The following is a 12,578-nucleotide window of genomic DNA, read 5'->3' on the forward strand; positions in this document are numbered from 1 at the left end:
ACAACAAAGGGGGAATTTTACCCAATAATCCTTCAACTGGAGGGAATTGTTTTTCCCTGCTACATACATTAATATTAATTTAATGCCAAAGAATCTACACATTTGGCCTGCAATCAGCTGAAAGATTAAATGAACTAATCTTTAGACTGTAAGGGTTGGACCCCAGAATTTGTGATTTTGTTGAAATGAGAAAAAAAAGAGATGGGAAAGAAATGACTGTATTTATACTAGGGATGTTAAATATCGGTTAATTGAATAGTCGAGTAACTGCATGAATTTTTATCAGTTAGTCGACTATTCTATAGTCCCCGGGGCAGAGTATCAGAGGCAGCAGTGCAGGGTGCCAGGCGGGAGCTGGTCCATGAGGGGAGCCAGTTTAAAAACCAGCGCCCCTTGTGGACCGGTTGCCTTTCTCCCAGTGCTGCTGCCATAAAGAGGCAGCATTGTGGGGTGGCAGCAGCCCCTGTCTAACGGGACCCGGCGCGAGCTGAAACTGAGCCAGGCTGCCTGCCTGCTTGGCTCCTAATACACCTTAAATGTAGAGCTGAAGCAGGGGTAAGTTCTGGACCCAGAGCAAGCCAGAAATAAGCCGGGCTGCTGGCCAACCTGTTAACAAATTTACTGGCAAAAGTGGGGCAAGGGAAATTCAAGTAGTCCACAGCATTAACCTATAAGCTTTAGCTTCTCGGTTAATCGATTAATCGACTGCACTGTTACATCCCTAATTCAAACAAGGGGAAATCCCACAGAGAATGCAGTATTCTAACCATACAGCTAACTTAAACCAATGGTCTGGTAGCACTTTAGAGACTAACAAAACATGTCGATGGGATCGTGAGCTGCGTGGGCACCGCCCACTTCCTCAGCTGCCCAGCAGACGACGTCTAGCGTCACGCTCCCAGCTGTGGAGAGAGACGAGGCTTACCAATTCTTTGCATCTTTTGTGCTTTTTCCTCACTTCATGTTCAAGGTTTTCACATTTTTTACGCTTTTTCCTGAGTTCAAATTCCTGCGCAAGAAACGCAAAGGGAGCCATGAAAACCCCTGGGCCCAACACAGCAGCATCCCAGCCTTCTCATGCGCCACGTGAAATTCAACACAGCTTCCCTGATCTAGCAACACACAAGCTTTTTCTCTCCCACTTGAAAACCATTTTGTGAATATTATTTGGAAAGAAAAGTGAGGACGGTCGCTAAGAAGAAAGCCCAGGGAACCAGCCGGCTATTTTACAGGCCCTTTTCCTCCTCCCACCTTTTCGGACTGGGTAACACATTCACCCAGCCAGGCGTCTGGCCAGGCAGGGCAGTGCCGCTCTGGGGTGCATGGCTATGGAGCTGGGGGGAACTGGCTGGAGCCTCTCCATTGCTAGTCTATGGCAGCTGGCCAAAGTATCCCTGTAGCTCAGCACAGCCTGCGGTGTCCCTGCCTGGGAATGCCCATGGACGTGCAGTCTCTGCCTGAGATCAGGGGCTCACAGTGTGAGAGGGAGAGAAGGTTCCACGGTACCCCGGTTCCAGGCTGCACCTCGACCACCTGTTTTGCAGCTGGTTCTTGGCCAGGACAGGCCCTTCCATCTCTGAGACCAGCAAGTGCCTGGAACAGGAGCAGTGTTCCATCCCCAGAAGACCGTGCGCTCACTCTGGGGAGAAAGGGGACAGAGCCTGTGGAAAGGGGCTGCAACTCACCAGCTGCTGTACCTGCTGATTGCTCTCTGGGCCGGCTAGCAGGCATTTTGGAGGGAAGTTTTCATACTCCTCGGAGGCACGTCCCAAGGGCAGCAGTCCTAGCTGCACCTGGAAAGGAAGAGAGAGTCCAGAGGGAACTGGGAGCAGATCGGGATAAGAGCACAACCTGCTTGTCAAGGGAAGGCAGCTTTGCTTCACAATCTGACGCACCACTGACAAAGAATGCTGCACTGCCTGACAAAACTTGCCAATAGATAATAAAAGGAGAAAGAGGAAGTCGCTAGTAATTGATACAAATCAGAAGGTAGGAACTGTAAAAACCGATAAGGGAAGCAAAGAAATACATGCTAACAGTGTTAGGGACAATAAGAAGGCATTTTACAAGTGTATTAGGAGCAAGCGGAATCCTTAATATGGCATTGGCCAATTACTATGTGAAAATGGTAGAATTTTTAATCATAGTTCGGAAAAGGAAGAAGTGTTCAAGTAAATAATTCTGTTCTAGATTAGGGAAAAAGCCAGGTGATATATTCACATCCCATGATGATGAAATACTTTCCATTCCAAGAATGACTAAAGAGGATGTAAAATAGCTGCGACTAAAGCTAGCCAGATAACTTGTGTTCAAGAGTTGTATGAGAGCTGGCCAAGGAGCTGACTGGCTTGTTGATGTTGACTTTCAGTAAGTCTTGGAACACTGTGGAAGTCTCAAAGGAGAAGAAGAAAGCAAATATTGTGCCAATACTTAAGCAGGCTCGCCTGGGTATTTATAGGCCTGTCAGTTACACATTGACCCTGATCAGAAGAATGGAAGAAGCTGACACAGGATTCAATACACTGTTAAAGGAAGGTAATATCATTATTGCCAATCAACATGGGTTTATGGAACACCGGGTTCGTCAGACTAACCTACTTATTGCAGGTCACCCTGTTTCAACCAGCTTCAACACAGTTTTCAGAGGCTTCCAAGAACGTGGGACTTATTTTCCCACAAAGCGTAAAATGCTGCATAGAGAGCTGCCTTTGGATGGAAGTTTTCCAAAATCAAAGCACAAAGAGAACAGGCATCTTTACCTACACCACTGTCACCTGGCAAGATTTAATGATGCCACAGACCCACAGACGCTGACTTCCCCTCAAGCCAGGACAGTGCCTGATCCCCTTCTGCTGCCACCCTGCTCTACCTCTGCCCAGTCCAGAACCCCCCACCCTGTCCTGCCTCTTCCCCACACCTCTGCCAGGCACGCCATGTCCCTGCTCCTCCTCCTCTTCCCTCCTGGAGCGTTCCCAATGCAACACAACAGCTGTTTCACAAGAAGCTCTGGGAGAAGGGGAGCCCAGGGGAGCTGGCTACCAGTGGGTGCTCAGAGCCTACTAATTTTTCCAGCTCTGGAGCACCCATGGAGCCGGCGCCTATGCACAAACCAGCAGCTCTCAACCTTTCTAGACCATGGTGCCCCTTTCAGGAGTCTGATGTGTCTTGCAAACCCCACATTTTACCTGCCTTCAAAATGACTTGCTTGCACAATCAGGCACAAAGATACCAAAGGGGCACAGTCACACTCACAGGAAAATGCAATATGTAAATATTACAACGTAATAATACAAATGTGATACGTACAATGTAACTTTCACACTTTTACCATTAGAGCATGAAATAAATCAATCAGAATATAAGTCGTGTACTTACATGTCAGTGTATTGTACATAGAGCAGTACAAAACAAGCCCTTGTCTGTAGGAAACGTTCGTCTGCACTGATTTTGCAAGTGGTTTCTATTCAGCCTGTGGTAAAACCAGGCAACACTCTAGATGAGTTGATGGACCCCCGGCAGACCTCAGGGGTCCACATCCCTTCATTGAAGTTGCAAGTGCTTTGGAGGGCGGGGTCATAATTAAAACTGATCTGGACAAACCAGAGAAATGATCTGAGGTAAATAGGTTGAAGTTTAATCAGGACAAATGCAAAGTGCTCCACTTAGGAAGGAACAATCCGTTTCACACATACAGAATGGGAAGCGACTGCCTAGGAAGGAGTCCTGCAGAAAGGGATCTAGGGGTCAGAGGGGACCACAAGCTAAATATGAGTCAACAGTGTGATGCTGTTGCAAAAAAAAAAAAAAAAAGCAAACGTGATTCTGGGCGGCATGAACAGGCGTGTTGTGAGCAAGACACGAGAAGTCATTCTCCCGCTCTACCCTGTGCTGATTAGGCCTCAGCTGGAGTATTGTGTCCAGTTCCGGACACATTTCAAGAAGGATGTGAAGAAATTGAAGATCCAGAGAAGAGCAACAAGAATGATTAAAGGCCTTGAAAACATGAGCTATGAGAGAAGACTGAAAGATCTGGGCTTGTTTAGTTTGGAAAGGAGAAGACTGAGAGGGGACATGAGAGCAGCTTTTAAGTACCTAAAGAGTGTCACAAGGGGGAGGGATAAGAATAGTTCCCCTTGGCCTCTGAGGACAGGACAAGCAGCAAGGGGCTTAAACTGCAGCAAGGAAGATTTAGGTTGGACATTTGGAAAAAGTTCCTACCTGTCAGGGTGGTGAAACACTGGAATAAATTGCCCAGGGAGGCTGTAGAATCTCCATCTCTGGAGACGTGGAAGAGCAGGTTGGACAGACACCTGCCAGGATGGTCTAGATGGTTCGTGGTCCTGCCGTGAGGGCAGGAGACCGGACTCGATGGCCTCTCGAGGTCCCTGCCAGTTCTAATGCTCTGTGGCTCTATGATTCTGTGATTGAGACCTGATGCTCTAGAATTCACTCTGGGATTCACTTATTGGGCTTGTGGTGGCAACCAGACTTCTCAGTCTCTCTTCACTCCCTGACACCGGGCACACTTCGTGCTCTGTCTCCTGGATGTCTTTCAGTATCTACAAGGTCATTTTCCAAACCTATCCTATCTATTTCGGACAGAGAGGCTAATAACTGGAACAGTTTTAGCAATTACATACTGGCGAAAGTTCTGAGAGAACCATCATTAATTGCCTGATTAATTAGCAAAAACATCAGATCATTGACCCAGATAACTCACCTTCCCAGGAGCTCCCATTGCCAGCGTTGGCGCCCCTAATTGCAGCCCCTTGGAGAGAGAGGGGGCCTGTGGGCTGGTGCCTGGCGTCGGCACAGCGGGCCCCGAGCACATGGCCACGCTGGATGAGCTGCTCTTGGAACCTGTTTTAGCGGAATGGAGAGTCTCCTTGAAATTCTTCAGGGCAATCTGTCTCTGCAGCCGCAGCACTTCCTGCTGGGACTCCCGCAAGAGGCGGTGGAAGTCCAGGAGGCGCAGGCCTTCCTAAGAAAACGCAAACACGACACGCTGTAGACCCGCTGACAGAGGGTGGGACCTAGCGCTTGCTCATGAATTACCAGAGCGGGGTTCAATAGACGACCGACTGGCACAGACATACCTGCTGTTTGCAAACCGCCGTGGCCAGCAGGAGGGAAGGGGGCAAATTCCCAAAGCAGGGAAGGAAATTCCTGTGGCCTAGATTCCCAAAGGGACATCGGTGCTCCTTGGGACGGTGCTTCAATGTGACGTGCTCTGGACAGAGCCATGCTGACTGTTCCCTGTCTTATTGTCTTCTAGGTGCATGCAAAGGGATTGATTATTTGCTCCATTGTCTTTCTGGTTTCTATTCCTCACAGGGCTGTGCTTACCCAAATGCAGACTATGCAGCTGCCCAGGGCACCAGAAAATTTGGGGCACCACTGGGTCTTAATGTCCACCCTCCTTCCTGTCCCTGTCCCTGTTCTAGAGAGGATCTAGGTAACTGAAAAGTGACACGGTCGGCCAGAGCCAGGAGCAGACGCTGACCCTGGGAGAGAGCCAATCCCAGGTACATCCTGTTAGTGTCTGAATTTCCGGGGTTAGTCGCCGGGCCCTTCGGTTAAACATTGCGTCCGTGTGTTGTGAATATTAGAAAACCACAGCTCTAAAAATCCCCCTCCTGCCCCCAGGCTGCCACCAGTTTCATAGCACGGCCTGGGGCCCCACACATCCTAAGGGTGGCCCTGATTCCTTGGGTTGTCCTTATTCCCTTTTCATAGCTAGGTCTTAAATGTGTCCCAGTCCTCTGGTACCTCTCCTGTCCGGCACCCATCATGCTTTACACAACTCCAGCCATGGTTCCTTGCTGGCTTCTCAATCCCACGGTCGCGGGACAATGCAAAGAATGTTGGATTGGGTCCCAGCAAGAAACTCCAACTTGGGTTTAATTGCAGAAGAGGAATGGGGGGCCCCACTGCCCTACAGCAGACGTTTTGGATTCCTTAAGAACATCCGAACGGCCAGGCTGGGTCAGACCAACGGCCCCTCCAGCCCAGCGTCCTGGCTGACGACAGGGGCCAGTAGTGGTTACCCCAAAGGGAGAGGACACAACATGTAATCCTCCCGTGATCCCTTCTGAATGATCCCTCATTGCAATTGGTTGTTTTCCTCGCAGGGACTGGAGAAGAACGGGTGGGGGGGGAAACGTTTATTATTGTTATTTCTTCTCTGGGAACTCAGCACAGACGCCCAGCCCATAGAACAGAGGTGGCAAACCATTTTTTCCAGGGGCCACTTCAAAATTTTTTGAAGTAGCCCCAGGCCACCCTGGAAAGGGCGGGGCCTAAACAGGGTGGGGGAGCCCCTTCCCCCCCCCCCTTCCCACTAGGCACCCGTGCCCTGGAAGAGGCTTGGCCGTCTAGGATTGCCAGATGGTTCAACAAAAATACCGGACACGCTTGACATTCCATCACAATCGCCATTGATATTCTCTCCATTTGTTTCCTGAACAGAAAGCTCAAATACTTCAAAACCGGACACCTGGCCACCCTACTTGGCATGCTCCCCCAGCCCCAGGCCAATCAGGACCTAGGGGCGGGGGAGCGCAGGAAGCCTCCTCCCGCCCTGCGAGGAGCACGTGGCATTTTGAAGGGGGCAGGGCAAAGGAAGTTTCACGCAGCTCCCCTGCCCCCAGGCCCTGATTGACCTGGGGAGCACGTGACGCCTCCTTCGCTCCCCCCTCCTCCCTCTGCCGCCCTGGGAGCAGCGCGCTGCACTTCAAAGCACCACATGCTCCTGGAAGGAGGCTTCACACCCTCCCCCACCTCCAGGCCCTAATTGTCCTGGGGGCGGGGAAGCATCAGGGCCTCCGCGGGCCACATCCACTCACTTGGTGGGCCGGATGCGGCCGGTGGGGGCCCTCTTGCCCACGCCTGCAACAGGAGGACAAATTCCACCAGCGTAGCGTTTGCACTGTCGGTGCCTGACAGAGGAGGGCGCCCTCGCCCCAGCGGCGGAGTGCTGGGTACCACAGGGCTGTGCCATTCATCAACACGAAATGTGAATTTGCTGCTATGGGAAAGGCGACCGCGAGTCCATGAAATGGACAGAGTGAGCTCCGTCCCAAAGTCGCTCACCTGCCTACAATCCGGCGAGGAGTGCGCAAGGGAACGCAGCTGATGAAACTCACTCGACCATGCCGTGTTCATGCCAACGACACTTTGCAGCTCCGGGAGAAGCCCATGTTGTTCCTGGTGATTTGCAAATGTCGCCTTGTGCTTCTACTGTGGTGCAATGAGCCCCCAACCCACTTACACCCCACGTGGCTTTTAATGCCTTCCTCCGCAGCATGAGGCACGGTCACCTGCTAGTGTGAACTGAACTAAGCAGTGGATTTCCCGTAACGTAGCGTGTTTACATCCACAGCTGAGAAACTCAGTAGCTCAGCCCGATGTTCTGGGCCCAGTGCCCGAAGGGCGGGGGAGGTTCAGGGCCAGGTGCCCGAAGGGCGGGGGAGGTTCTGGGCCCGGTGCCCGAAGGGCGGGGGAGGTTCTGGGCCCGGTGCCCGAAAGGCGGGGGAGGTTCAGGGCCCGGTGCCCGAAGGGCGGGGGAGGTTCTGGGCCCGGTGCCCGAAGGGCGGGGGAGGTTCAGGGCCCGGTGCCTGAAGGGCGGGGGAGGTTCTGGGCCCGGTGCCCTAGAGGGCGGGGGAGGTTCAGGGCCCGGTGCCCTAGAGGGCGGGGGAGGTTCTGGGCCCGGTGCCCTAGAGGGCGGGGGAGGTTCTGGGCCCGGTGCCCTAGAGGGCGGGGGAGGTTCTGGGCCCGGTGCCCGAAGGGCGGGGGAGGTTCTGGGCCCGGTGCCCTAGAGGGCAGGGGAGGTTCTGGGCCCGGTGCCCTAGAGGGCGGGGGAGGTTCTGGGCCCGGTGCCCTAGAGGGCAGGGGAGGTTCTGGGCCCGGTGCCCTAGAGGGCGGGGGAGGTTCTGGGCCCGGTGCCCTAGAGGGCGGGGGAGGTTCTGGGCCCGGTGCCCTAGAGGGCGGGGGAGGTTCAGGGCCCGGTGCCCTAGAGGGCGGGGGAGGTTCAGGGCCCGGTGCCCTAGAGGGCGGGGGAGGTTCTGGGCCCGGTGCCCGAAGGGCGGGGGAGGTTCAGGGCCCGGTGCCCTAGAGGGCCGGGGAGGTTCAGCGCCCGGTGCCCTAGAGGGCGGAGGTGGTTCAGGGCCCGGTGCCCTAAGGCCGGGGGAGGTTCTGGGCCCGGTGCCCTAAGGCCGGGGGAGGTTCTGGGCCCGGTGCCCAAAGGGCGGGGGAGGTTCAGGGCCCGGTGCCCAAAGGGCGGGGGAGGTTCTGGGCCCGGTGCCCTAAGGCCGGGGGAGGTTCTGGGCCCGGTGCCCTAAGGCCGGGGGAGGTTCTGGGCCCGGTGCCCGAAGGGCGGGGGAGGTTCAGCGCCCAGTGCCCGAAGGGCGGGGGAGGTTCAGGGCCCGGTGCCCGAAGGGCGGGGGAGGTTCAGGGCCCGGTGCCCGAAGGGCGGGGGAGGTTCAGCGCCCAGTGCTCCAAGATCCCTTCTACACCCTGGGGTGAGCAGCGCCTCGTCCCTCGGACTCGTTCATTCAAACTGGGCAGGTGATCTGAGGGTTCTTTACTTACCCCGATCGGCCGCCCGTCTCCTTTCTCGCCTGCCCCAGTTCTCCTGGCCAGGCTCTTTCTGGCAAGAAGGCTGCAGCAAAGGAGGCCTGGAATGGCCCTGGCCCCTCTCACCTTCCGTCCCCAGCTCCCCGGCTGCCCTGAGCGCGGGGGCCCCTAAGCACCCTCCGTTCGTCCTTTCGTCAGCTCGCCCATTCTGCCAGGTTCCACTAGGAGCAGGGTGGTCCGGGTGACACTCACTCCCGTGGACACATCGGTGTCTGCTGGGATCCTACGGGGCAGCCCTCCGCCCCGCACCGTGCCACTGGGGCTGCACTTCCGCTTGTCGCATGGCGCGTTGTATTGGCACTCGCTGGTGTGTCGCCACAGGCTGGACTTTCCAGCCCCGCCAGAGCGTAGCCTTGTGTGTAAGCAGCCCGGACTGTTCCTTCCAAGGCAAATGTCCATCGACTCTAATCTGCCCAAGTGCTGTCCCTTCACCTCACATGGCTGGGTCCTTCTGCAACTCCTCCTGCGGCCGGGGGCGTCGCCGGACACGTCCCACTCCCAACACTCCGGCAAGTTCTCGGGAAGGCCTGCGCTTTGGGCTTGCAGCATTAACTTGACATTTGCCAAAGGGGCAGTGCTGGGCGCCACGAGCTGCCTGTGGCAGGCAGGAAAAGTCATTCCGATGTGGGCGCTATTGGCAGCGTGTTTTGGAAGGCCAGAAGGACAATTCCACCCTTGTCGGAGCAGCGGTGCATTGCCGGAGGGCCGCACGCCGGGTTGAGAGCCGACCATCTCCCCAACGCTGCGCTGGGGAGCTGTGCCAGAGGCTAACTTCCCTGCCAGGGGAACATTGGCCGTGTATTTCCAGGGTGAATTTGTCTCGCTTCGACTTCCACCTGTCAGATCGTCTTCTGTGTTTTCTGCCTGACGCACTGCCATGGGCTAAGCACAAGGCAGTGTGCACTGGCAGGAACTGTTGAACTGCTCACCGCTCCCCCACTGGGAAGGAAAGGCAGGGCCTCATTCTGGCCATCTCAAAGTGGCACAACCTTACTTCTGGCCTTGGCTAACTCCTGAGCACCTGCCTTTGCCAGCCGAGGCCTGGTCCTTCGCTGCAGCATTTTAACACTCACAAATAGCTGTAACAAAAAGTCAGTCCTGTGGGTACCAACACGGCTACATTTCTATCACTACTCTAAATAGCTGTAGACTTTGCATGCAGGACAGGCCGTCTGCGCTAGGAGCCCAAGATACATTCCAAAGAACTTGGACTTACAGCGAAACAACGTAAAGGTGGGAATGTTTTTCCAGCGGCTGACTTCCATTTGTGCAAATGCGGGGGGGGGGGGGGGTGCGACTTACAATGCATCAGTTCCTACAAGCGTCCACGACTAGTGTGGAACGATGCATACCAGGGCGACTTACAGCGGGGACTTAATCCTGACAGGAGCTCAGCTCGCAGGCCCAATGACGTTGCGCAGCGGCAGCGCAGCCCAGAGCCTAGCTGGGACGTGCCAGACGCCTGACGAGATGCAAAGGCACAGAGGAGCCTCCGCACCGGAATGACGCGTCTCTCTGGGCTTAGGCTTCTAAACACCAAATTTAGCTTCCACTGAGATGCTCCAAACTCCACGCAGGGCCGAGCAGGCCCCTCACCTCAGCTGGCTCCTGCGTTTTCAGGGGAGACGTTCCATCGGCACCGCCACTCAGGCGCCGCTGCCTCCCTCTAGCGACCACTGGAAGGATCCACGAAGCGGGAGTCGGGCGCCCTCTGCCTGCCTCGTGGGCGGCCCCCGTGCAGGAGGCACCTCTTGGGCCGGTCCCGTGCCAATGCAGAGGAGGTGGACGTGCCTGCTTCCGCACTCTCAGCCCAGGCGCTGCCTGGGGTGTAGAAGACCCAGGCTCAAGTCCCCACTCTGCCGGGGCAGCCAGAGGCTTTGAGCAAGTGCACAGCGGCGCCTCTGGCTGCTTGGTGCGGCGCCGGGCACGGCCTTAGGCATGGCTACAGGCCACACGCGAGGTGCCCGCGTGGCTCTTGCCTGAGACTTGCAGGCCGAGACGGACGTCTCCCCGCACCCTGCATGTCCACATCAGCTGTGCCTCGGGGGCCGGGCTTAGTCCCAAGACGCGGCAGCTCCCCAGGCCTGGCACAAGGGGCCAGGGGCCGCTCTCGGGCTCTGTCGCTGGCAGTGGGTTCCGGTGATTTTCTAGGCACCTTCCAGCGTGGTGTGGGGCTGGTGGGGAGCACGGCTCCGACGGCCCATTGTGACTCTAGTGCCTGGGCTCTGGGCATCTCACGGCTCTTCCTGCCCTCTGCGGCACGGAGCCCTGCTCAGTGCAGAGGGGCCCGTCTCCACCTGGGCGGTGGGAGTGAGGCCGGGGAGTGGCTGGGCTCCTGCCACATTGCAGAGACCGCAGCAAGCTGCACCTCCCCAGGCAGGTGCCCTCAACCAGGGAATGTGCAGGACCAGGGCAGCTCAAGGCTCCACCCCAGCAGCAGCAGAGGGACCGGCATTGACCGAGCTCAGGGGAAGAGCAGGGTGGCTGCGGAGCTCTCCAGGAGTGCAGCTCCATGGGAGCAGCCCGGGGCATTGCATCCAGCCTGCCTCTTCCCCCGAGCATCCCCGCATCCCTACACCCCTCCCCCTCCCTGAACTTGAGCCCCCCAACGGGGAGAGCGGGGGAGGAGGTGCTGAGTGCGAGGCTGGTTTTCCCCATGAGTGCCCCAGCCTAGGAGCACCCACAGGGATGCCAGAGCACAGATGTTGCTGGATGTCAGGAATCCAGACTGGGGAGGACCAGCCTGTGGTAACTCTCGCAAGCCTGGACTATTACCATGTGTGAAAAATGGAGGCTTTGCCATCATGACCTTGCTCTACTGTCAGAACTGACCCAGGACTAGTGAAAGGAATCTCCTCTGGGACACGCTGTGCAGAGAATTGAAACACGGTCACTGGGGAACAAACAGCAAATGTCCCGCGCTATTAACCAGTTACCCAGAACATTCACCGCAAGCAGACTTGGACCTGCAGCTGTGAGTGGGCCCTGTGCAGACCCTGCTCCAGAGCGCCCCGACTCGGCCAGGGAACACAAGCCGGGAACCGTGTGTCCAAACAAAACCACTCGGCTATCGAAAGGAAAATATTTAGCACAAGCTGTTCTGTCCTGGCAGAATTCGAGGGAGTTCAGAGAAGAACAACAAGAATGATCCATGACCTGGAAAAACTCATCTGAAGAGAGACTTGGACTAGTTACATTAGACGAGACACAAACAAGAGGGATTGTGATAAAATAGTAAATAGTCTAGTGATTGGCCTGGCTCAGAGCACAGGATCGGGAATAGCAATGAAATTAAAAGGTGGAAAGTTCCAAACTAACCAAAGGAAATACTTGCCCTGGGCATGAGTTATCCCATGGAACTCACTCTCCCCCCCTCCCCCGGCTGTTATGGAAGCCAACAAGTCAGAGAGCCTGACCATACATAACATACGGATACAGCATCCCCAGTCCTGATAGCTAATGCTAACACTTTCAGAAGGGGCATTCGCTCTCCCGCTTCAACTCTTCAGTCAGTTTCTGCATGGCGTGCAGGTTACCAAACATCCACCTGCTACAGGGTTCTTGCATCTCCCTCTGACGCAGCTGCAGTCGGCCACTGTCAGAGACAGGAGCCTGGGCTAGCGGGGCCACGGGCCTCTCTAAGAAGCTACACAGCAAGAAATACGCCAGAGGCATTTGCAACATTCACATCTGCTCAGGAACCATCCCGGGACACAAAAAAGAGCAAAATGTGTCACATAAAAGCGCTGTCCGGCTGCCCTGAGTCTGAGCCACAGAGCCCTCCGCTATCTTGGCCAAGGACAGAGACCCTGCTTGGGGGCTGTTCTCAGAGTAGCTCTATTACCTTTTATGCAATCAGGTCACAACAAGCCCCTCTGTAGTACACAGCAAACATCAGGGGCAGAGTTAAGGTGACTGGCCACCTGACCTCTGCTTCTCCAGAT

The 12,578-nt window shown here is 55.6% G+C and overlaps 1 protein-coding gene across 1 annotated transcript in view; it reads right to left on the reverse strand.

Annotated features, from left to right (window-relative positions):
• TSPOAP1 (TSPO associated protein 1) overlaps positions 1–12,578 on the reverse strand; it is a 98,529-nt gene that overhangs the window by 47,329 nt on the left and 38,622 nt on the right. Inside the window, exons 5-7 of the mRNA XM_075905055.1 lie at positions 4,721–4,981; positions 1,686–1,793; positions 926–1,009 (exon numbers count right to left, since the gene is read on the reverse strand). Of these exons, the coding sequence (XP_075761170.1) occupies positions 926–1,009; positions 1,686–1,793; positions 4,721–4,981 (453 nt within the window). The remainder of the gene's footprint in view (positions 1–925; positions 1,010–1,685; positions 1,794–4,720; positions 4,982–12,578) is intronic.

The sequence above is a fragment of the Pelodiscus sinensis genome, chromosome 21 (genome assembly GCF_049634645.1).
Source record: "Pelodiscus sinensis isolate JC-2024 chromosome 21, ASM4963464v1, whole genome shotgun sequence".
Taxonomy (NCBI): domain Eukaryota; kingdom Metazoa; phylum Chordata; order Testudines; family Trionychidae; genus Pelodiscus; species Pelodiscus sinensis.